Genomic DNA, 20,728 nt, shown 5'->3' on the forward strand with positions numbered 1-20,728 from the left:
AGATAAAAGAATAACAAATCAAATAACTAAAAAAAATAATAATATAAAATAAAAAAAATAATATATACAAAACAATTTAAATTTTTGGCAAACTTACGGGTCATGATTTTCGTTGATTTTATTTGTAAAAAAGGGAATAAAAGGTTTTTTTTATAACGTAAGGTAGAAAAGGTAAAAAAAAGGTAAAGAATATGGCATTGGAATTTACAGTCCCTACCGGCGGGGCTGATCTCCGTTTCTTGGCCCTTCAGCCAGGAAGTGCAATGGGGGGTTCGGGGCCCAACCATCCTGTGCTTTTACATACCCTTCCTGTTTACCTTCCCCAAATTTTTCCAGGTACCCATTTAAAGCTGGGTGGCTTAAGAAAGGATAGGGATGGGTTGGGATAATATATGGGGATGGCGATTTCTTGTGGGTGAGTGGCGTCTAGGAAAGGTTTTCAGTACGGGGGTTTATTTGTGCTGACTTCCCAAAACAGAGGCACACATTTTTTCTTCTGGACTCGAGGGCAGAGAAGGTAGGAATTTGGGACATTACCTTCCTTATAAACCATCCTCTGGGCTCTTTTTTGAATATTTTCGATTTTTTGGTTACTTCAATTGAGTGGCCTGGACGTCAGAAAGGAAAAGTGTACTCGACCAAAGGACGTACAAAAGAAATATATACTAGAAATATAAAATCATTTAGGATCAATCAGGTTAAGCAGGTGTAGTTTTCTTTTAAAGGTGCAGTTGCCTTTGGGAATAAAAAATTGCTAATATTTGAATTTTACGACGAAAGGTGCTCTCAAACTTAACTAACTAGTTTCAACCTGACGTTCAACCTGACGACACTGACAAAAATGTTGATATTGCCTTAAAAGCTTAATAATTTTAAAAGAATCGTAAGAAATTTTTTTGAAAATCACGGTTTACAGCTATGAATACACCTAAAATGGGCGTAGGACACAGAATTATTTGTCAATTACGGCTAGATAAACTCGGCGTGATATTAAACCACCTAAGGTTGACATATTGGTGAAAATTCTTCCTTCATCCTACCGTATTCACAGGTTCAGCTTAGGTTACCCCTCCAAAGAAGCTTCAAATATATAGTAAAAAGTAGCCAAAATTCCTATAGTTTCATTCCAGCCTTTCTCTTTCCAAGTTGCAGGCTATTTAGCGGGTAATTCATGCTACCCACGGCATTGTCATTGAAACAGGAAAATAATTAAAACTGCTGCAACAGCTTAGCAGTTGCTAAGGGGTAGTATGTAAACTCCGCGACAAATCCCCCCCACCCCTATGAATAAATAAATTCTATCGGCTGATTCAACGTGTCTCTTCCAAAGATATCTAGGAGTATCTGATTGCTTTTACAATTTGGATAACTTATACATGGATTTGAAGACCATTAGAATTATCTGACGTACAATCATGGGTGCATCCAGGGAAAACGTGGTTACCCGCTTTGACCCCCCCCCCCCTCACCTCCCAAAATTTTTGTCCTCGTACGGAAGAGCAAAAATACATGTAATACGTCTACGGGCATATTATTTGTTTTATCCCCCCCTCCCCCACAAAAAAATCCTGGGTACGGTCCTGCCTACAATACTAAGAATTTGGAGCTTTTTAACAAGATTTTTTGGTCGTCTCTTGCATTCCTAAAAATAAATCTTTGTTTTACCAAATAATGCGTGTTAATAATTATGCACAAAATTGTTAATGGCAGTTTATAAATAAAAGTTTTGCTGTTTTTGTTGCTGTTGCTTATGTTTACAAAATTTACACATAACAAAATTACTATTTTCTTTTACAAATAGCTCCTTGTTATTAATAGTAAATAAATTGTTAATAACAGCTTGTTAACAAATCTATAGTATGCGAAATATCGCCTTTTAAATTACAACTGTCGGAAGTGTTCAGTTCTAAATTTTTTTTAATATAAAATGAAATAGATTTGATAAAAAAAAAGTGCACCTTTGACAACAAAACTGACCGCATAGAAGCAATAGGAAAAGCAAACATCATATGGACATTAAAACCTGGCCAAAATAAAGCAAATGACGCAGCAAAAAGAAAAAAACGAAGGTCACGGCTATTTGCCTGATGTATTAGTAAGTTATTATTGTACAAACAAATTTTAAGAAGATTTTGTTTAAGATGCTATTTAAAAGACCAAATATTTTAAGAAGTTGGCGTAACTTGATGTTTCCGCTGAAACGGAAATTCCATATAAATCTAGACCTTTGGTTATGTACTAGCAAAGTTTTGAGACTTCTTTATGTCTAAACGCCCCGCTCCCTGAAGAACTCACACTGTTCCTGGAACAAAATCCTGGCTACGACCCTGTTTTTAATCCTTAGAGAGATATCTCGATTTTTAAGTGGTTCCCCACCTAAAGTAACTCCCTCCTAGCTAACGTAACTTCTCTGTTACCAATCTGTTACCTGTTCATCTGTATTTGGCATCAGCGGGTATACGAACTCCTTTTACCAGGATGCAAAGTTTCCATCACAGTTCATATAATTATCCAGTAAGCTTATCGCAGATCATTTCTGGTCATCGTTCTCGGTGCGAACAAAAAGCTCCTCCCACTTCTTCGTGCAGTTATTAATAGCGGGTTTCCGCTTGTTTCCGATTGATTCGCGTCTGAATTGTCTACCCATGAAAAGATCTGAAACTGCTTATGTTTCTACGTTCTCTGGAGCACTCGCACTTCGGTCCGGGTTTTTATAATGGGTAAGATAGGGAATGGTCATACTGGATAATTATATGAACTGGGGTTTTCATAGTGTAATGTTTCTTAGCGTAACTCCAAAGTATGCGGTTCTTTCGCGGCATATACGCAAAAGTTTTTTCAGGGGGGGGGGGAGGGTGGAGCTGAAGTGATTGAAAAAAGAAACTTTACTTGTTATTTTGAATGAGAAGTGCTCAGAAATATGTAAAATTAGGGATCTGGTAGGGGGTACACCCTCCTCTCCCTTTATACGTCTCTGTCTTAGCGGTATGCCGGTGATGGTTCACCGATGACATCTTCATTGGGGAAATTAAAAGATAGATGGGAAATAGTTTATACAAAAATTATGTTTATATTAATAATAGAGGTTACCTGGAGTACGAGTCCACCCCCCCCCCCCTTGCCGCCTTGTCTACCACTAGATATTTCCATTTTAATTCGATTCATCTAAAACATTACGTGCGTTGTATTTTTCGATGTGTTTTAGCAACTTCAACCTGCTACTACTCGAGCTCTAATTTATTCTTTGCTTTTTTACACTTTTTATTAACTTGAAAGTTTTATTTACAGTTTTTTCAAAAAATACCAAAGGATTAAACTATATTTCAAAGTCTCTTGAACTATGGCTATTGAGCAATTACTCAATGATTATTTTAAGATTGTTTAGGCTTTTAATAAAATAACTTCTGATAATTTGTTTATTTTTTCTATTCTCATCTGTTTATGATATTTTAAAACTATATATATACACATATATATATATATATATATATATATATATATATATATATATATATATATATATATATATATATATATATATATATACTTAAGTTGCTATCAACCAACAGAACAAAGAATGCAAAACAGGACACGAGAAAAAAAGTAAAACAGAAAATCAGGTAACTCAGCCTCGCTCAATTTGGCATGGCACATAAGAAACTAACCACTTAAAAAAATAACTGTTAGAATTACTTTTTTATCCTATGACGCAATCCATGTTTTTGAATCTGTGCCAGCAATTGTTCAAATTTCTTTTTATTTTACAATTCACCGTCTTTAGTTGACTTTTAGATCAATCATGACTAGACACGCGACATCTAACCTTGTTAAAGTTCCTTCCGATTTACAATTGAAATTTGACGGATTCGTTCTCCAAGTACAGTTTAATGGTTTCAATTGCTATTTTCGCGGTCAAGTCCAGCTTTCAAACTCGTAGATAATAAACCGCTAAAATATATCATTTATTGCTTCGATGCTTAAATAAGCATGTTTAATTATAGCTTACTAATATTTAAATTGATTTTTTCTGGTTTTAGTGGTATTGACGTCGATGATGTGGAGAAACACAAGATTGACAAAATGATAATCCCTCAAACTACCGTACAGGTTGCTGTAAATAATACGTCCTTGAGAGCTACCACACCATGAAATTCCATACTATTATTTGCGCATTTTTAGCGATCTTTAAATAGTAATTTGACAACTAAGAAATGACAGTAATTTGACAGAGTAATATAGTAATGTAGTAATATTACAATTTGTATAAATATTATATTATTTATATTAAAATTAATACAATACTGTAGTAAAAATATTGTTTTAATTTGTATTATTACTACTTTATATTCATTAACTTATTATTACTACTTTATAGTCATTAATGTAATATTATAGTAATATACAAGGCCGTACCCAGGAGGTTTAATCCCCCCCCCCCCCAAATGTTTGTCTGACTCATCAAAAGTAACAAGAATGGATATAAACAAATTTTTTTATGCGTTTTTTTGTGTAACCCCCCCCCTCCCCGTAAAAAAATACTTGTGTAAAAACACCCCCCGAAAAAAAATCCTGGGTACGACCCTGGTAAAATATATAAATACGATAATAATTATAGTAGTAATAATTTAACAATTATGCACATTATACAGCCTTGAGACAAGCCATTCCGTGAAATATCATATTATTTGCAAGTTTTTCAGTTTCTTACAGTTTTTGATAGTAATTTAAAGACTAAGTAATCGCACTTATAACATTTAAAAACAACAATTTTATAATTAATTCATAATAATTATTTAACAAGTTAAGAATGAGTAATTTAACTGTTTGCTAATGATTTACCAGTCAATCTAATAATAGTTCAACGTTTAAATCTAATAATTCATTTGTTAATGACTGCTACTATTTAAAATGCGAATAATCTTATAGATTAAATGATTAATGTTGCGGTTAGTAGAAAGTATCCGCTGCAGTAATTCAAAATGCAAAATTTGTCACTTTTTGTCAAAAGTTCCTATATCGTCAAATAAAATTAAATCACTTTAACTAATTAATCAGTTCACTAGATTAAAAGATTCATAAGATAAACAATTAGAGACATTAAACTAAGTTAATTAATGTAAATTCAATTAGACTAATAAATTAAATTAATCTATTAAACTGAAAGAGACAATTTGTATTCAAATGTAAGACTGGGGATAAGAGTAAAGAGTAAACGAGTAACTGGGGTTACAGCAAATCAAAGGGTGTTAAGTGACACTTGCTGTTGAAGGACTATTTATGACCCACCCTATGAAAATGAACACATTCGATCAATTGGTACGATTCACTTCCTATGTCTTATTTGGGTCTCAAAATCTACTTAGGAATTACTATTTTTCAAAATACATTATTCTGTATCTCTTCTTGTAAAATTTGTAAATTGTTCGGACGATGAACTTCTAAATCAAAACTGTGTCTATAGGGCCGTATCCAGGATTTTTATTCGAGGGGGGAGTATTTTTTCCTGGAGGATAGAGAATTAAAAAAAACTTTAAAAATGCATCAAAATTTGGTTATATGCATTTTTGTTAGGTTCTTACAAGTAGGACAGAAATTTCAAGAGAGGGGGAGGGGGTCAGACCTTTACCCTCCTGGATAAAGCCTTGTGTGTTTATCATATCTTGAAAGCTTGATAGAAACGACACTTTTTTTGCACAAATGATTATTTTTCAATTGCAAACGAAAATCCCAAAACATATTTTCAAAAAAATTTCTACAGCATTTATAATGTGTGACACAATACCTCTTGAGTTACCACGGCTGATGTGCATTAGGTCGTTGCCAGGTACTTACAATGGAGACTTTGGGCCTCTCTCCCAAGTCTTTAAATTTTTAAGATATTTTCCAGTCTTATTCGTCTGCCTTCGCTTAAGTTTGTCTCTCTTTTTTCGTTTTTATTCCTAATTGTGTTGTTTTTATTCCGATTTCATTCCAAATTTGGAATGTACCCCATCCTCTGAGTACATTATTGCGTAAGTGCCAGTACTTTTTATTACGAACTTATATAAATTGACTCCTAAAAAATTTCAATTTCAAAATCTTTGTTCTTTATATTCTTTTTTTAATGTTCATGTTTTGGAACATTCATTTCTATAAAAAAAAAAAAATCCCAGTGTAAAATTTATTCAGTACTTGCTGGATTTGGTATCAGAAAGATGGTCGCCCCCAGGGAAGGACAATGCCCCCTGGGATGCAAGATTACTTTTAAAGAATATATACAAAGAGAAAAATGAGAATTATTCCTATTTAAATCCTGAAAAAAAACTCCTGGTAGTAGTTGCCCCCCTCCCAAGGAAAATTTTTGGTATTGCTCTTAATCAAAGAGTCTCAATTAACGTATCAATGAGTAAGAAAACACAAAACTAAGAAGTCTCAATTCAATGTACTTCTAAAAAAACATAAAAAAACTTATGAAATCCTTACGATTTTTTGCCAGGGTAATAGAACGCTTAGACACCTGTATAACGCGTTTTTCGTACGAAATGAAAATATTTGACAACTAATTGTAAAATTTTTCTCCGTCTCTGTTAGAAAGCAAACATGATCATTATTTTTCAGGTTTTTCAGTTATTTTCTTAGCAACCCATTCGGGCTTGTAATAGTTATATTTCCCGATGATATAGTGTTTTTAATATTCTTTAAAAAATCGATGATCTGTCTTGTAAGTCTATTCATTGATCTTATAATATTGCCAATTCTTTGCTGAAGTGTGTTCTTGAATGTGATTAACTTAAGGCAAAATGACAAGAAGAATTATTTTAACGGTTATAAAGTTTTAAATTTTTTAGTTTTTTTTCTTCACGTTTTTTTTTCTTATACTCCTCTACAGGCTTTTTGAATGTATGAATAGGTCACAAATGCACTATTATTATACATTATTAAAACATATAAATAATTATTATTATCAGGGCGTAGTCCATATTTATCACACTCAGATATTTAGAGGGACGTGCCTTCTTCATCACCTTACAATTAAGCTTTTAGGGAAGATACAAGAAGGAAGCTAAGTTACTCTAAATTTATCGGTATTATGTTCGCAAGTAATTTGTCTAGCCTTGAATTTTGCCACAATCCACAAAGGTTTTTGACCTAATTGGCCAAACAAGATTTACTGGACGCAATTTTACATCATAAATCTCATGTCAGTTATGTCATTAATTTCACTTGCCTTGCAGCAGCCAACAAAATGTCTTCGTTGGCCAATTGTTCGTTATTTTCATTGTATTTAACAGAGCCATCATCTTTACTGAACAGACTCTTTGAACAGAAACTTTCTTGAACACAACTTTTTCTTTGCTTGACAGATTAAAAGTTAATATAGTATTTTAGTTAGTATTAAGAATATGTTTGTCAATTCAACATTTTTTGTCAAAGAAAACTTTTTTTTTAATTCGGATCATCATTGAATAGCTTTTTTTTTTAACATATTTTATTTTAAGAGAACTTTTTCTATGCTTGACAGACCTGAAGTTAGCAAAAGGACTATCGAATATCGTAGAATTTGTCTTTTTATTCACAGTTTTTTTTTGTTTTTTTTTTTAATGAAGACATTAATTCAGGGCTATTATGTTTAACAGAGCCATCTTTTTCATTGAACAGCTTCTTTGAACAGAAAAATTATCGAACGTTTTTCTTTGCTCAACAGGTTCGAAGTCAGTAAACGACTACTTAGCATTTTAGATTAGTCGTTCTATTCACTATTTTTTTTATTGTTTTCAATTTTTTTTAATTGTTTTTTTTATTAAATTATTTTTTCAGATCCATTATCTTCACTCAACAATTTCTTTGGACAGAATTTTTTATTTGTTCGACAGATTCAAAGTCAATAAATAGAATTTATAACACTGTAGAATTTGTCTTTTCATTCAATTTGTCCTTATGAAGACTTCTTTCATTAAGAAAGTACCAATGAGGCTTGTATTTGGAGGGGGGATACGGCCCCGATGCAACCCTAAAATGATCAAAATTTTCATTTTTTCAATATTCTCTTATGTTTTTTAATAGTTTTTCCTGCTACCAAGAGTTTAATGTTTTTAACCAGCCCGAAATAAATTATTGTGTATTTGTCCCGCCCAGGACGTACTCTTAAATGATTGATGAAACTAATAGAACTGGTTCATATTAATTTAGTATATGAAATCCCCAGAAAAATCTAAAATATTTTAATCCAATTTACAATGATACAAATATAACCAAAATTTAAAATTCAAAGATAAAACTAAAAAAAAAAATAATAAGAAAAGAATTCAAAGAAAAAGTACAGGTTTAAACTTTTCAACACCTCATAAGAAAACCGATGTTATGTGTCATTGTTATGTGTTTAAAATATAAATCGGCCACAGTTGTTCAAAAACCGTTATGTAGCATTTTTGTCAAGATAACATTCATACCCGCCAGAACAAAGCACACTAGAATCGGTCGGATCCATTCATTTTCCGCTTGGTATTTACACAATTTTTCTAAAATATGTTTTTCCCTTTTCTTGCTTCAGCTGGGGCAATCCATAAAGCCTGATACTACTCGACATACATTTTACACGAGAGCGGAAAAAAACTGAAAAATGTGATTATAATTAACGAGCATTTGAAAATGAGACGGAAAATTTGTCACATTTTTGGCAATCTAGGAAATTGTGTGCCTTGAGAACAGAAAAAGAAAGGAAAATAGTTTGAAGAAATAGAAAAAAATTACTTTCTCATAATTGCATGATAAACCAACGCTCGGTTTAAGTCTGGGACGTGTTTCACGTGCCAATCCCATAGATCTTCAAACTTACGTCAGAAAAGGAAGCCTTATAATGCCCTTTTTAAAAGCTGATTGGCTCTCGATGTGAAATTTTAAGCCAATAAAAAGAGCAAATATTTTGAGTCACAAGATTTCTTACAAGTGTGTTTTGAACTGTTATCTGCTACAATTTGTGGTTTGAAAATTATCAATAGAATGTGCTGAGTTTTTAGCTTACTGTGTTCTTCCATGAAATTTTGTCAATAAAATCGACAAAAAGTTAAACTTAACCTGATCAATTGACAAAAAAAAGACCTAATCAAAAAGTTAAACTTGACCTGACTCATGTGTAAAAGCGACGACCTGACTTCTCCCAATAAAAAGGAGGTAAACTTGTCAGTTTTGAGACTGTCAGTGATTTAACCGGGTTGGCTATGAATTCAAGTTTTGGCACGAAGACTCAAGATGACATCATTTGAATTTACATTTTGAATTGAATTACATTTGAATTTGAACCAACTTACTGGATATAAAATGATCACTTCATGGTTGAACTGAAATACCTTTTTTTTGCCTTGAAGGTCTAATATTAGCGAATAAACACGAGATTGTTGTGTAGAGATCCGTCAGTCTTTGCGGAGTGATGGGGACAGGTTTGAGTAAACATTAATCATTTACATTATACCATATTAAAAGAAAAAATAAGGAAAATCTTAAAAAAATTATCCAAGGACAAGGCCTGTCGTGGCTTGGGTTGAAGTTAGGGAAAGAAGAACTTCTTGGGAAAGAAGTTAGTGAGCACAATTCTAATGAAAAAAAACCCTCAAAAATTTTCGCCGTTTCCTTATGGACACGAGGTATGCTTTTAAGTGTATTTTAGGTTAGGTTTAGGCAAATTGTAATGTCAAATTCCTCTTTAAGTTTTATTTAATTCCAAATATTTCCAGAATGGCTATACAAACAATATTCGTCATCCAATAAAAATAAATGAAAATTAGGATAAAACGATATTATTCAATAAACGATAACGAATAACAATTTAAAAACAAATATTCAATAAACGATAAACTTATTTTTCTTTCCCAGGTTTTGATCTTTTTCTAGGCGAGTGTTTAACTTTAAGAGGTAAACAATCCTTTGGAACCTATACAAAAAGTAGACTTGGTCAAAACGTCTTCAGAAAGTCTCATTTAACAGTGCAGTATTAATAAACTTTACCTCTCCGAGAATCGCCGGTAAAAATTCCTTGTAAGTTATATGCTGAATAGCTGCAATGTTTATCCTTCTTGCTTCTTCATATAGAGTATCATCATCCCATAGCGGGTTAATCTGGGATAACTTTTGAACAAGTCGATTGTGCTCTCGGATAAATAAAGTATGTAGTGCAATCAGTGCAGGATGTCCATTCACTCTCAAATCACCTGTTTTGTAGCACCTAAAAAATGTTCAACCTAATGAGCTTGATCAGCCCTTCTTAAAATCAAAACGTAAAATCTGGTCTCGGATAAATAATGAAAAGGAGAATCAGTACAAAGTGTCCAGTTACTCTTAAATCCACCGGTTTTATAGCACCTACCAGGGCCGTACCCAGAGGGATGCTAGGGGGGTTTGAACCCCCTCCCAAAATTTTATTTTGACTCGCAAAAACGTAAGAAACATGGATATAAACAAATTTTGTATGCATTTTTTGAAGTTTTTTTGCGTAAACAGCCCCCCCCCCCCAAAAAAAAAAAACTTTGAGTAAAACCCCCTCCGAAGGAAAATCATGGGTACGGCCTTGGCACCTATTAGATGTTCCTTACATACTTAAAAGCTTTTCTTTCTTTCCATATGTGTTTTGTCCTCCTTCGCGCTTAAAAATTAGAATATAATTTGTGTGCAGCTTCTCGAATGGTAATAAAAATTTGCTTTTTTAAATAAGTATTTCCTGCTTTTGAATTATTGCAGTGTTGTCATTATTATTACAGTGTTGTCATTATTATCCTAGTGTTGAAAGCAAACAAAAAAAACTACACAGACATTAAAAATATATAAAAAAGGACCTTCCCTACTCAAACTTATATATGAGATTAAAAACTTGTATACCGTAGTATTTTCTAAGCTGTATATTCCTACGTTTTTCCATTTCTGCAGGTTATTCTAAGTATATAGTTAGATACACGTTTCGATACAGATGGATTTTTGAAATACCACTTACTCTGACCATCTCCATAGAATGGGAAAGTTGGTCCAATCGCTCGATTGAGCAGCTCGAATCGAGCTGCTCGATTGAGCAGCTTTCCCCCCTCCAATGGTTTTTACCTTTTAACTTTCAATTCAATTTTTGATTGCTGAAGCACTTGAGAATTATTCACAAGCCACACTTGACCATACAGTCAAGACAAAATTTAGTGAAAAATAAAATCAATTTTGGATAAACATCAAAACCATTAGAGCTTTAGGGATTGGACAGGGGCCCAAAAAATGCTTCCCCTGCGAGAATCAAGAAAAAAAAATTAGAAATAGAAGACAAATTAAACAGAAAATTCAAGAATTAAAATGAAATTTTTTTTAAAAGTCATGAGAATATGGGAAGGGGAGGTGTACAGGCTCACCGACTTGCGTACGTGTCTGGGTTGATTCTATAACAATTAACTTTAAACTGAAACATTATTAATTACATCCTAAAGCGCTTAGCTGGCTATATTGCCTGCGATCACTGACAATATTATTGATAGTGTAAAAAATAATTTAATTTAACTACATAAAAATTATAATTACGTTGAGTTGGGACTGCGCGGATTGCAGACAGTTCCATCTGCCATAAGAGGGACTAAGTCTCCAGGACTTGTCTTCATCAGACCTTGTTCGAACAAACGCAACTCGCTTTCATCGCCATCTAAGGTTCCATAAACGGAAGAACCGTCAAGATACGAAGTCATAGTATTAAGGGCTTCTCTGGGTCCTGGAAAATCAGACATAATTATTGGTGGAATAAGGGGATCTCAGTATTATTTTTCTTCTAACTTTTTTCTTGGTCGAAAGTGTGTAGCATAAGAACTATAACAAATTTTTTTAGAACGTTTGACTTCTAACAGTTGATGTATCTGATTCTTTATTATAAAGAAATCTATTATTATTGTTATCATGGTAGACGGTTGAGCACCTCTTATAGGGTTACACGTTGTATAGGATTCATCAACCCAAAATCAACCTAAAAAGGCATGCAAGCAGGTAAGTATGAGGTTCAAAGCCTCCTACAACCTCCACCTTGGGTAACATGAACCTCAGATATGAGTAGGAGAAGTGTCAAACCCCTCCTCCAGCAGGAAAGCTTACACAAATTTGAGACTCTCCTTTTTCTACAGTATCTTACGTTTAGCAAGGCCAAACCTTAGACCCTTTAAGAAGAAAATCTCAACTCTTGAAATGTCTGGCCTTAGCCCATCTTTTTGCTAAACGTGATTATCAATCACAAGGGTAGGAATTTTTTTTGAAAAGAAGAATTTGTCAAACAGCGTAAAAATTTAAAAATCTAGATTTTTATGAATTCCTCATTAATTTCTTTAATTGTCCATAAAAATAATCTATTCTTAGTATTTTCGTGCTTTAATCACCCCTCCAGCCCCCTTCCCCCTCCCCCCCCCCCAAAAAAAAATAAGCCAACAACAACACAATAAATAATTTCTGTGCAAGTACCTGATATGACAGATTTATCCGAAAGTTTATTTTATGGTTTATTTGATTTACTTGGAGAGGAAGGGGAGCGTGCGCAGCTGTGTTGGTCTCAGGTGGCCTGGTGTTCCAGTGAGTTTTTAGAAGTAGAATTATCATTTGTAGATTCTTCTTTCAGGAATTTGTTTTCAAAATAAAACTACAAGATAAAGATAAAGCCACACGGAAAATTATATTTTCTAGCACAATATAGTCCGAATTGAAGTTGAAAAATACTCTACGTATTTGATAAAAATATCTTAGAAGTAGGCCTTTTCTATTCAGGGTAAAATTTAGATTAATTTCGACTTCGAACGTAAATTTTTTTTTTTTTTTTTTTTTATTTAATTTTTTTGGATTTGTCATTGGGTGAGTCAGTTGCCTAATCTATTAACTAAATAAAGAGCGTAGAAATTGTCAAAGATGACAGATCGCTGGTTTTTTTTTATGAAAGAGGTCATAGTAAGGAGCCATAAGTGATGAATGTCTCGGCCCAGGTTCCATTGTAACTGAACCACCGTGTAACTGAACCCCAAGCAACTGAACCCCTGTAACTGAACCACCGCGTAACTGAACCACCGTGCAATTGAACCCCCTTGCAACTGGACCCCCCTGCCACTGAACCCTCGTGCTACTGAACCCTCAAGCAACTGAACCCCCTTTAACTGAACCCCCCCCTCCCCGCCAAAAATTTCCCCTCATCCACCCACGGAAACCTCATCACCTGGAAAACACCCCCCTCCCCCCTCGCGGAAATTATGGTTTTCAAAATTTAAAAACCTTCTTTGAGTCGTGTTTTTGTTCATTTTATTTGATATGTTCCAAGGGAAGTTGGAACGCTGAATTTATGCTTTAGTCTTGCTCTCGTTCCTTCCGTGACAGAAATGCCTTTGACTGAAGAATCATCTAGAAAACCCCCAAGCACAAAATTTCTGCTTTTATACGAAAGCAACATGCAACCCGTAAGAGATAGACAAATAAAAAAAAACTTAAAAAGGAACTGGCAATGGGGTCATCTGATTATTTTGTAGCTAGAAAGAGAGGGAGATACCTCAAAGGGTGCATTTTGATGCCAAAACATCTCAGCTCTCATTGAGCCTTCAAATAAATACAGAATTAGCTCTAAGGGAGATACGACAGGAGGATGGAAGAAGAAATTGTTTGATAATCCCCTGGCACTTCTAGTTTTTTTTTATAAGCCGAAAGTGATTGGAGACTAACCAACCGCAAGAGGTATTTTTTTTTGGGGGGGGGGGGATTTTCCACGGATAGGTCTTTTCTCGGAGGGGGTTATTTCCCGTGAGGTGTTATTTTCCGCGGGGTATTTTCCTTAAGGGATGCTTTTTGCGGGGGAGGGGGGGGGGGGGGAACGGTGGCTCTCGCCATCAACAAACTGTAATTTTTTAACCATTTTGCTTATTTTGTTGTTTTCATTTTGTGTTATTTTCTACGCTCGTAGTTGTTTATCGTTTGGTTTTAAAACGGTTAATTACCTGCTTCGGTGCAGTGGTTCAGTTGCACGACGGTTCAGTTGCACGGTGGTTCAGTTGCACGGTGGTTCAGTTGCACGGAGGTTCAATTGTACGGTGGTTCAGTTGCACGGGGATTCAGTTACATGGGGGTTGAGTTGCACGGGGGTTTAGTTACACGAGGGTTTAGTTAAACGGGGTTCAGTTGCCCGGTGGTTCAGTTACACGAGGGTTCAGTTATACGGGGATTAAGTTGCACGGTGGTTCAGTTACACGGTGGTTTAGTTACACGGTGGTTCATTTACACGATGGTTCAGTTACAGGGGTTCAGTTGCTTGTGGTACAGTTACACGGTGGTTCGGTTACACGCACACCCTCGGCCCAATAGCAACCGAAATACTGAGAAAAGGAATTTTGGTAGCACTAAATACATGAAAAGAATGGGCTTTTTATGTTGAGTCCTAATGAAATTCATTAAGTTCAATGTTACCCACCAAAAGTGACGAGCCTCAGATAATTTGTCTGAATTTTAAAAAGGGATGAAACAACCCAAAAAAGCTAAGCGATCTTAGTGCGACCTCCTATTTGTAAAATGCGTAGTTTCGCACTTTTTTATTTTTGCCATAAGAAAGATCAAAGATACATGTTTATTTAATTTTTTCCAAGGGGGGATTATTCGAACCAGTAGTTCTAGATCGGAAATCAAAAGATGTATGCCCTTTTTAAGTGACCAAAAAGACTGGAAGGTAACTGCTTCCCCACCCACGCTTCTTTTTCCCCAAAGATGTCAGATAGAAATTTTGAGTTAGCCATTTGATTCAGCATAGTTGAAAGGTCCGTGAACTATGCCTTTTGGGATAACTCTACCTCCCACAGCCCCTGGGGAAAGGGCTATAAATTATACAATTTGCCCATTGTTCACATATGGAATTCGTTATTGGGATATCTAAGGAAATTTCTTTTGGGGAGTTTCCTGCGAGAGAGATTTTATGCGGAGAGAATTTTATGTGGTGTGGTGGGGGGGGGGGGTTTAGAAGGCAAACTTTCAGGAAATTTCACGTGGGGGGTTATTTCCTGGCATAATTTGTAATACCGTCAGAAATGAAATAAAAAAAGCATCCAACTGAAGGCAAGCAGCAACGGTAAAATTGAAAACGATTAGAAATTATTCTGTAAGTTAGGGGGGCTGCCCCTTCTTGAAAACTTGCTCATTACATTAAAGTCTCAATTTTGTCACAATTCATTAAGAAGACTGCTAAAACACAAAGGTCGTTGATTTTGAGTCAGAAGTATTTTTAAAGCTCTGTAAGACTTTAACATAAAGACCGAAGGCTGAGGAGGGGAAGTTTCTCTTCCATACAAATTGATTCAAGTTCGTTTTAAGTTTTAATGTTGCCCTTTCTTTCAGTTGATTTTTTTTTATTTGTTTAATAATATACTGAAAAAATTAATTGAAGTATTGACTATGTTGTGTGAAAATAGCACATTTTTTTTTAAATATTATCATTAATTGTGCTAACATACGGAAAATTTACTTCAATAAATTTTTGAGGAGACTTAATGAAATTCAAATAACCAAAGCACTTTAAAAAGTTACTTCTTTTTAGTGAAAACCAACTGCTTCTGATTGTTTTTTGAATTTTCAAATCAAATCTAAATTAAATTGAATTCTTAAATTTTATTATTGTTTATTTAGTGATTAATGCGATAATCTAACTAAAATATATAAGTAAATTGATTCTTTCTAGGGAATATTTAAGAAACTGTTTCGTAAGTCAATCAGGTGGTTTGATACTAAAATATCAAACACCCAAGATATGGGATTAGTCAACTTGCTTTTTGGACCCACTTAAAAACCAATTTTACAAAATCTGAAGTTCCAAATAGGCATTTGACTTACCTAGCTTACCAAATTTTTAGCTTACCTAGAGCACATTTACGTCTACTTGACGAAGATAAACGCTGATAATCCTGGCATTGAGTGCCATCGGCCGAAAATATTGGTATACATGCCGCCTGACTGCCGCCAGTACAGCAGCTCGTAGTTCCAAACATATCTGTAAGAGAATAGAAAATTCAGTGACAAGTGCAAACAGCCTAAATACTAGGAGAAGGAGGAATTCATAGGTGGGTCTTGTTTTCCTGGGAGAGCATCCTTCAGAACAAACTTAGGAGAGAAAAAATAATCCCCTACGTGTATGTTTAGGCTTTGATAGACCATCACAAAACGACAATGTGGGAACTCAGATTTTCTGCAGCAATTAAAATGGCGACTTTCTACAGGTATATTTCCTCCCAAATGGAGGGGGCTATGACCAGTAATTCTAACTATGAAGATAGGCATATTTTCAATTTTGCGTTGAGGTCAGAGGTAAGAGCAAGTAATTTACGGTAAACTATCCCTTTCTGGACAAGTTGTATTTAATATTCCGGAAGAGGCAGTACAGCCAGGTGACATACACTTTTAGGAATCTTTTCAAATATTATCTAAAGGCCACCTGAAAGTTTCATCAGCCCTTTTTAGCTACTCATCTTTGAAATATTAAAGAAAGCTGTAATTTCCCCTGAGGAGGAGAATAAAACTATCAGAATCCTTCTTTATATCGTAATTTCTCTCATTTTTGGCAAATATACTATTTTTGGTGTTTTTGAATATTAAGTATAGACTTGACGAGACACGAACACGGGGAAAGGGGACTTTGGTCAAAAATCCCTTCAAAATATTGAGGTTTCTACCGTATTTCTAGAACCTCTCATTTTGTTTTTCTAGTTTACCCAATTTTTCAAGGTGCTTCACGGACAACGACTCTTAGTATTAAGTTTAGTTATTTTAATCTTTACCTCCGTAACCGACCACAAGGTCCTAAATCGTTTTCATCGCAGTCATATCTGGCTATTACTTCCATAAAACTTAGATGCGATAAACAGTTTGAAGGGAAAAAATCATATTCCGTGATATCTAAATTTTATCGACTTTAGGTTGCCACTATTGAAGAGGATCTATAACAGACCAAAGGCTTACAAATATTTAGAATGTTTTCTCCTAACTTTATGCAGGATCTTTCCTATAGAATCCTTTGAAAAAAAATATAAAGCCTACATAGCCTTCTTTGGAAAATCTATGATGCATTTGGAAAACAAAAATATTTTGCAATCCTTAGGTTATTCGGTCTTTCACACTAGTAATCACATATGATTACTTCTAGTACTCCCCTTCGTTGTAGTGGCTTTACTATCCCTCTCGTAGATTCTCTTCGATGGCTTGGTATTTCTATTATTAATAGTCTTCCGAGCTTGCGCCAGCGCACAGTCTCAGATATTAATATGCAAATTCAATTAGGATATGCTAAGATTGTTGCCAATAGAGGTAAATACAATAAACTCGCGTTGGCCAAGCTCTACTCAACTTTTTGTAACCATTCAATTATTTTTGTTTCTGGAATTTTTCCCCTTCATAAGAAAAATGAGTTAAAAAGAATCCGGATTAATTATTTTAGATTTTGTAAATTTTGTTGTTTCTTCCACCCTGGACTAAAAACCGGGCAATTATTAATAAATTTCTTGTTCCTGATATTACTGTAAAACTGGAAGCACTGCAAAGAAAACTTTCAAATACCGCTTGTATCTGTTTTTCTCCGCACCATCACCTTAACAGATTTTTTCAGTCGTAAGTTATTTTTCCTTAATTTGTTTGTTTTCTCTCTTTGGTCACTCCACATTTTTTAGTATTGTAAAGAGTGAGTAAGAATCAAATAATGATCATAATAATGACAGCTTCTGTCCATATTTCTGTATATTACTGCTTATTAGATTCTGCAGGTTGTGTTTTTTTCTTCTTCTTTTCCCACTCTTTTCATGTTATTTCTCTTTTGTTTTAGTTTCTTTTGAATTGTATGTGTTATTCTGTAACTGATAATCTTTGAATTCTATATTGATTTGCGTTGCATTTTTATGTGCTTTTCTTCGTGATACTCCACATATAGTACCTCTGTATAGTGTGGGTTAGAAATAAATAATAATAATATATTTAATATATTTAAGATAATATATAATAATATATTTAAGGTTCGTACTTAGTTTGCATTTTTTAAGTCAAAGAGTGATAAGAATACAGATTTTGAGTCAAATGACAGAAGTATATAATTACCGCTGCAGCGGTAATAATAACCGCGCAGTAACCTTATTAGTAGATGAAATTTCGTTGGGTAACGAAAGGCTGAATCAAGTGGACAGCTTCATTTTTCTAAGTAGTATCATAGGCAGCGCAACAGCGCTGCCTAAGTAAAGAACGATGTTAGCACAATGTATTATTTATTAATTATTTTTTTCTTCTTTAGACCAGGGCATTTTGTATCGAAGGAGTTGTCGTAGAAACTTCAAAAAATTTTCATTCGATTGGAAATTGGAGTGGCGTGTGCCCTTTTTAACGGTTGAAAGTGATTGGAAGGCAACTAAAACCCCTTCCTCGCCCACCATTTCCCCAAACACATCTAATCAAAATTTTGAGATAGCCATTTTGTTCAGCGTAATTGATTTCCCGATATAAATTATGTTTTTGAGGAGGACACTCTCCCACAGCCATCAGGGCAAGGGTTGTAAGTTATACCCTGGGGGCATATAAGGTTTTTTATAGAAAACGATGTCGTACAAACTTCAAAAAGGGCTCATTGGATTTGAAACTGAAATGGCTAGTGCCCTTTTTAATAGTCGAAAGTTATTGAAAGGCAACTAGCACCCCTTCCACGCCCACCATTTATCCAAACACATCCAATCAAAATTTTTAAATATCCATTTTGTTCAACGTTGTTAAAAGTTTTAGAAATTAAGTCTTTGAGAATAATAACCCCCTCAGATCCCTCGGGGCATGGGTTGTAAGTTATGCCCTGGCGGGATATAATGTTTTTATAGATAGTTATGTTGTAGAAACTACAAAAAGAGATCATTGGATTTGAAACTGAAATGGCTAGTGCCCTTTTTAATAGTCGAAAGTGATTGAAAGGCAACTAGCACCCCTTCCACGCCCACCATTTATCCAAACACATCCAATCAAAATTTTTAAATATCCATTTTGTTCAACGTTGTTAAAAGTTTTAGAAATTAAGTATTTGAGAATGATAACCCCCTCAGAGCCCACGGGGCATGGGTTGTAAGTTATGCCCTGGCGGCATATAAGGTTTATAAAGGTAGTGATGTTGTAGAAACTTCAAAAAGTGCTCATTTGATTGGAAACTGAAATGACGAGTCCCTTTTTTAATAGTCGAAAGTGATTGGAAGGCAACTAACACCCCTTCCACGCCCACTATTTCTCCAAACACATCTAATCAAAATTTTTAGATAGCCATTTTGTTCAGCGTAGTTAAAGTTTTAGAAATTAGGTCTTTGAGGATGATAACCCCCTCAGAGCCAACGGAGCAAGGGTTGTAAGTTATGCCCTGGGGGCATATAAGGTTTTTATAGATAGTGATGTTGTAAAAACTTCAAAAAGAGCTCATTCGATTGGAAATTGGAAGGGCTTGTACCCTTTTTAATAGTCGAAAGTTATTGGAGGGTAGCTAACATCCCTCTCACACCCACCATTTCCCCAAACACATCCAATCAAAATTTTGAAATAGCCATTTTGTTCGACGTAATTAAAAAGTCCAGATATTAGGTTTTTGAGGATGACACTCTCCCCACAGCCCTCAAGGAAAGGGTTGTATGTTTTTCCCCGGGGACATATAAGATTTTTTTTATAGAAAGCTCTATAGTAGAAACTTAAAAAAGGATTCATTCGACTGGGAATTGAAACGGCTAAGGTTCTTTTGAACAGTCAAAGGTGCTTGGATGGCTAGTAACCCCCCTCTCACGCCCATCATTTCCCCAAACAGACTAAATCAAAATTTTGAGATAACCATTTTGTTTAACGTAGTTGAAAGGTCCGGAAATTATCTCATTGAGGATGACAACCCCCTCACAGACCTCAGGGCGAGGGTTGTAAGCTATGCCCTGGGACATATAAGGTTTTATAGAAAGTGTTGTCGTAGAAACTTCAAAAGAGCTCATTCGATGGGAAATTAAAAGGTCTAGTGTCATTTCTAATAGTTGAAAGTGATTGGAGAGCAACTAACGCCCCTCTGACGCCAACCATTTCCCCAAATACATCCAATCAAAATTTTGAGACAGCCGTTTTGTTTAACATAGTAGAAAGTTCTGGAAATTAGGTCTTTGAGGATGACAACCCCCTCACAATCCTCAGGGCAAAGGTTGCAATTTGTGCCATTGGGGCATATAGCGTTCTCATAGAAACCGTTGTCGTAAAAACTCAAAAAGGGTCTTTCAACTGGAAATTAAAAGGGCTAGTGCCCTTTTTAATAGTCGAAAGTGATTGGAAGGCTTGACAGTTTTATAGTAAAGATCGATGTGGACAAGGTATTATTATTACTTTTTTTTCTTTTTTTTTAGACCAGGGCACATCGTATCGAAGGAGTTGTCGTAGAAACTTTGAAAAGGGTTCATTCGATTGAAACTAGAAAGGGCTAATGCCAATTCTAATAGTCGAAAGTGATTGGAGGGCATCTAGTTCCCCTCCCACGCCCACCCTCCCATTTGCCCATTATGTTCAAAAATAAATGTTGCCTTAAGGCTAAATCAAAATGCACTGTGTAAATGCTAATTCCCAATAAGGCATCTCTGCAATATCCCAAGAACGACTGAGGGTATCAAATTCAAACTTTCGGGGCTACTTCTGCTCTTAAAATTTAACCTAATCAAAACAGTGAAAGTGTATCCAAGCTATCAAAGAAAGTAAAAGGATTATTTTTTTG

General features: G+C 34.8%; 1 protein-coding gene across 1 annotated transcript in view; it reads right to left on the minus strand.

The window, feature by feature from the left end:
* Positions 1-20,728, minus strand: part of LOC148941953 (uncharacterized) — a 152,643-nt gene that overhangs the window by 46,246 nt on the left and 85,669 nt on the right. The window contains exons 7-9 of the mRNA XM_089103466.1: positions 15,851-15,982; positions 11,524-11,707; positions 9,982-10,198 (exon numbers count right to left, since the gene is read on the minus strand). Coding sequence (XP_088959592.1) covers positions 9,982-10,198; positions 11,524-11,707; positions 15,851-15,982 — 533 coding nt within the window. The remainder of the gene's footprint in view (positions 1-9,981; positions 10,199-11,523; positions 11,708-15,850; positions 15,983-20,728) is intronic.

The sequence above is a fragment of the Artemia sp. Qi Xiang Cuo genome, chromosome 17 (genome assembly GCF_049724085.1).
Source record: "Artemia sp. Qi Xiang Cuo chromosome 17, ASM4972408v1, whole genome shotgun sequence".
Classification (NCBI taxonomy): Eukaryota; Metazoa; Arthropoda; class Branchiopoda; order Anostraca; family Artemiidae; genus Artemia; species Artemia sp. Qi Xiang Cuo.